Here is a 3,010-nt window from a genome sequence, read left to right as displayed (position 1 = left end):
ACACACTGATTACGCTGTATCAATGAGACAAACTTTTTCCAAACCACGCTTTCCCAAGGTTAGTTGGGGCAAAGTTAGTTATGAACGAAACATGCATGCCCTTAAGAGCCAACAACTGGACAAAATGTTGAAATAGCCGAACTAGACAAGACCCAACACAACAGCTGATTGATTAATTGCCCAGAAATAACAAGACATTTTCGTTTCTTTTTCGACAAAGAATGTGAAACCAGGGATTTTCCTTCCTTTCCTTTTTCATATATTCCAGTGTGTATACACTCGTCTTGCAAGGCAATGATCCTCGTATATTTAGAAATGCACATGGAAATTTAAAAGATCATGCTGTGAAACCAGGAAGGTGAATATATCCAAAACATAAACAGATTAAATCAACCTTTATAACTTGAGGGGCTAGTTTCAATCTCCACCACTTTATATCTGCCTAAAATCACAAAATTTGATTCTTCATCATTCTCTAATAAAACTGTAATTACTTAGTCTGTGGTGTCAAGCTAATCATGATCCAGAGGGCTAGTTGTCAGCCTTCGTCCCCTCCTCAGCCAAATCATGGCCGTTCACATCCACAATGTTCCTTGTCATGGCAGCATCTATCGATGGTCTCTGCTGTATCACCACTAGTGTTGGTTGATGATGACAATGGCATGTATCCCTTACACCGAGCCACCACGCCGTCGGTCATTTGGAGCAAAGACTGGGTTGCAAGACCGAAAAGGCTTGTATTCTTCATTGCTTTGTCACCTTCGACGCGGTTATCATCTGTTGGATTCCCTAGATCATGGTCCTAAGTCCTAACATAAGATAAAACACATTGCCACATCAATTGACATGAATCCATCCAGATAATAATTCTGTATAAAATATAAGAGGTCTTAATTCAGTATAAATTATGTGTGCATCAGTTTATTTTTCTTTGGTGCCGACCAGTCAGGACATCCCGAAGTAGGTCCTGGTTTAAGTTGTTTTTTGTTTTTGTATGTACAAGTGGACAATGTTAGAAGGATAGATATATACCGTGTTAGCCATAGCCTGTTCTTCAGGTGCATCATTGACGCCGTCGACCATTACCCAGCTGTGCATTTCATCCCAGAGATGCAAATAGTGCTCCTCCTCGACGACAACAATCTCATGGGGCAATACCCTGCAGCACACACCAAATCCGATCGAGAACAGCTAATGAGTTGACTAGAGTCCAACAAGAAGTGACTAGTAGAGTAGTAACAGAAAGTGTCAACATACCATTGACATGCTACCATCGCCCCACTTGACTTGGACGTGTCCATCATTGAGAAGATCAACAACATGCCCCACCCACGAAAGATCGGCTGCAACGACACTCTTCTTCTTGTTGCCCTTTAGCAACGTTGCGATTTCACCGCTGGTTGATCCTGACGGCAGGAGGCGAATGACAATATCTCCATAGTCAGCAGATAGGTACGAAGAGTCCTTTTTGAGCGCGTACACAGTCACAGTATCGTCGCACTCGACCTCCCTAGCCTCATTGAACCATGACACACAAGCCGTCCGGTCTCCGTAGTGCAGGCTCCTGATGACGCCCACGGGCCTTTCGAATTCAGTTCCATCAGCAAAAACGTAATTGTTCACACTAGCATCAATAGGAAGAACACCGACGACGTGATCCCCTGGGAATAAGTCTGCATCCACTACCTGAAAGGGGATGACGGTCATTGAACTTATGCCATGTTGTCGTGTGCCGTCCTGCCACACCACGTCCACGGAGGTACGGGTGTTGGCGACGACCATGGGAATCTCCACCTTCCCCTGAGGAGTTGGTGCCTCACATTCATCATCAATCACATTGTCTTTGCGGAAAATGCAGCGGTCAGCTACCGCCCAGCTACAATTGAATGCAGCGCAGAAGAAAGTAAGATCGTGCGGGTTCTGGTAGGCGGAAGGGGCGGATGCCTTGACGAGCCCCTTGTCGGTGCCATGATGCTTAGATGCAATCCAGTAGACAAGGACGCCGGACGTCTCCACATTGCCGATGGTGCCTATCTGATGGTCAGGATTCCAGGAGCCGTTAAGCCAGCGTGCCGCCTTGAAGACGGAGAATGGGTCAGGTTCGGTGACGTGCTCCCCGGGGTTGAAGAGAGTGTTCATTTGATAGCGATACATGATGTTGCTGCCGGCGCCGGTGTCGTCCACTAGTTGCAGCTTCTTGGAGTCTGCGTTGCTGACCCTACAGACCGCCCTGTCATCAAACAGCACATCCACATCGATGGACACCTCGACGACCTGGCCGAGCCACGGCCCCGACACGACGAAGTCGCCGAGGTTGAAGATCCTTACACGGCGGAGGGTCGACGGGGACACGCCCGTGATGACATGTGTCACCGCGTCGTGCTTGGCAAGGTCGAGCACGGTGGTGATGCCGGTGACGACGCCGAGCTGGCCGTCATCGTCGGACGCCGAGCCGACCACCTGGCCGGGGCGCAGGTGGCTCCTGTCGACCACCCTGAGGTCACCGGCGTTCTTGTACACGATGGTGTTGTCGGCGAGGAGGAGCTTGAAGGTGTCGACGTCCGCAGAGTCGTGGTCGGCGTCGGCGATGACTAGGCCATGGTGGAGGAGCGTGCGGCCGAAGCTCACGAGGTCTCCCAAGTCAACGTCGTGGGATGCGGCGGCGGCCATCTTAGCTGACTTTCCGGCGAGAGCACGCAGTGATTGCTTGTTGGATTGATTGCGAGGTGGTGCATATATATAGGCTAATAGTAGGCACCGGCGGCTGTCTGATCGAGTAGGACTCGAATTCCTATGCTACTCGGTCCTGTGCATAATCGGACTACGATATGGTAAGTAACTTCGCCTGACGGATTCGTCCTTCTAGACGACTATACTATGAACTGCCGCCGTCCCTTCCTTTTCTGGTAATAATTAATGCTCATGGCCCTTAAGTTTGAGTATATAGCATTATGGTACATATCTACGAGTTTGGGTTAGACTCCTATAACCAGCAATGTCTATCTATATA

The 3,010-nt window shown here is 49.0% G+C and overlaps 1 protein-coding gene across 1 annotated transcript; it reads right to left on the bottom strand.

Moving 5' to 3' along the window:
• Positions 1–420: 420 nt before the first annotated feature.
• LOC123042737 (probable ubiquitin-conjugating enzyme E2 23) lies at positions 421–2,685 on the bottom strand. The gene is made up of 3 exons (XM_044465125.1): positions 1,258–2,685; positions 1,033–1,159; positions 421–809 (listed from the first exon to the last, which is right to left on the bottom strand). The coding sequence occupies exons 1-2, from the start codon at positions 2,668–2,670 to the stop codon at positions 1,145–1,147; spliced, it is 1,428 nt and encodes a 475-aa protein (XP_044321060.1). The 5' UTR covers positions 2,671–2,685; the 3' UTR covers positions 421–809; positions 1,033–1,144.
• Positions 2,686–3,010: the final 325 nt, after the last annotated feature.

This window comes from Triticum aestivum, chromosome 2B, assembly GCF_018294505.1.
Source record: "Triticum aestivum cultivar Chinese Spring chromosome 2B, IWGSC CS RefSeq v2.1, whole genome shotgun sequence".
Taxonomy (NCBI): Eukaryota; Viridiplantae; Streptophyta; class Magnoliopsida; order Poales; family Poaceae; genus Triticum; species Triticum aestivum.
Note: the sequence above shows the minus strand (reverse complement) of the source record. Positions and strands in the feature narration are given on the sequence as shown.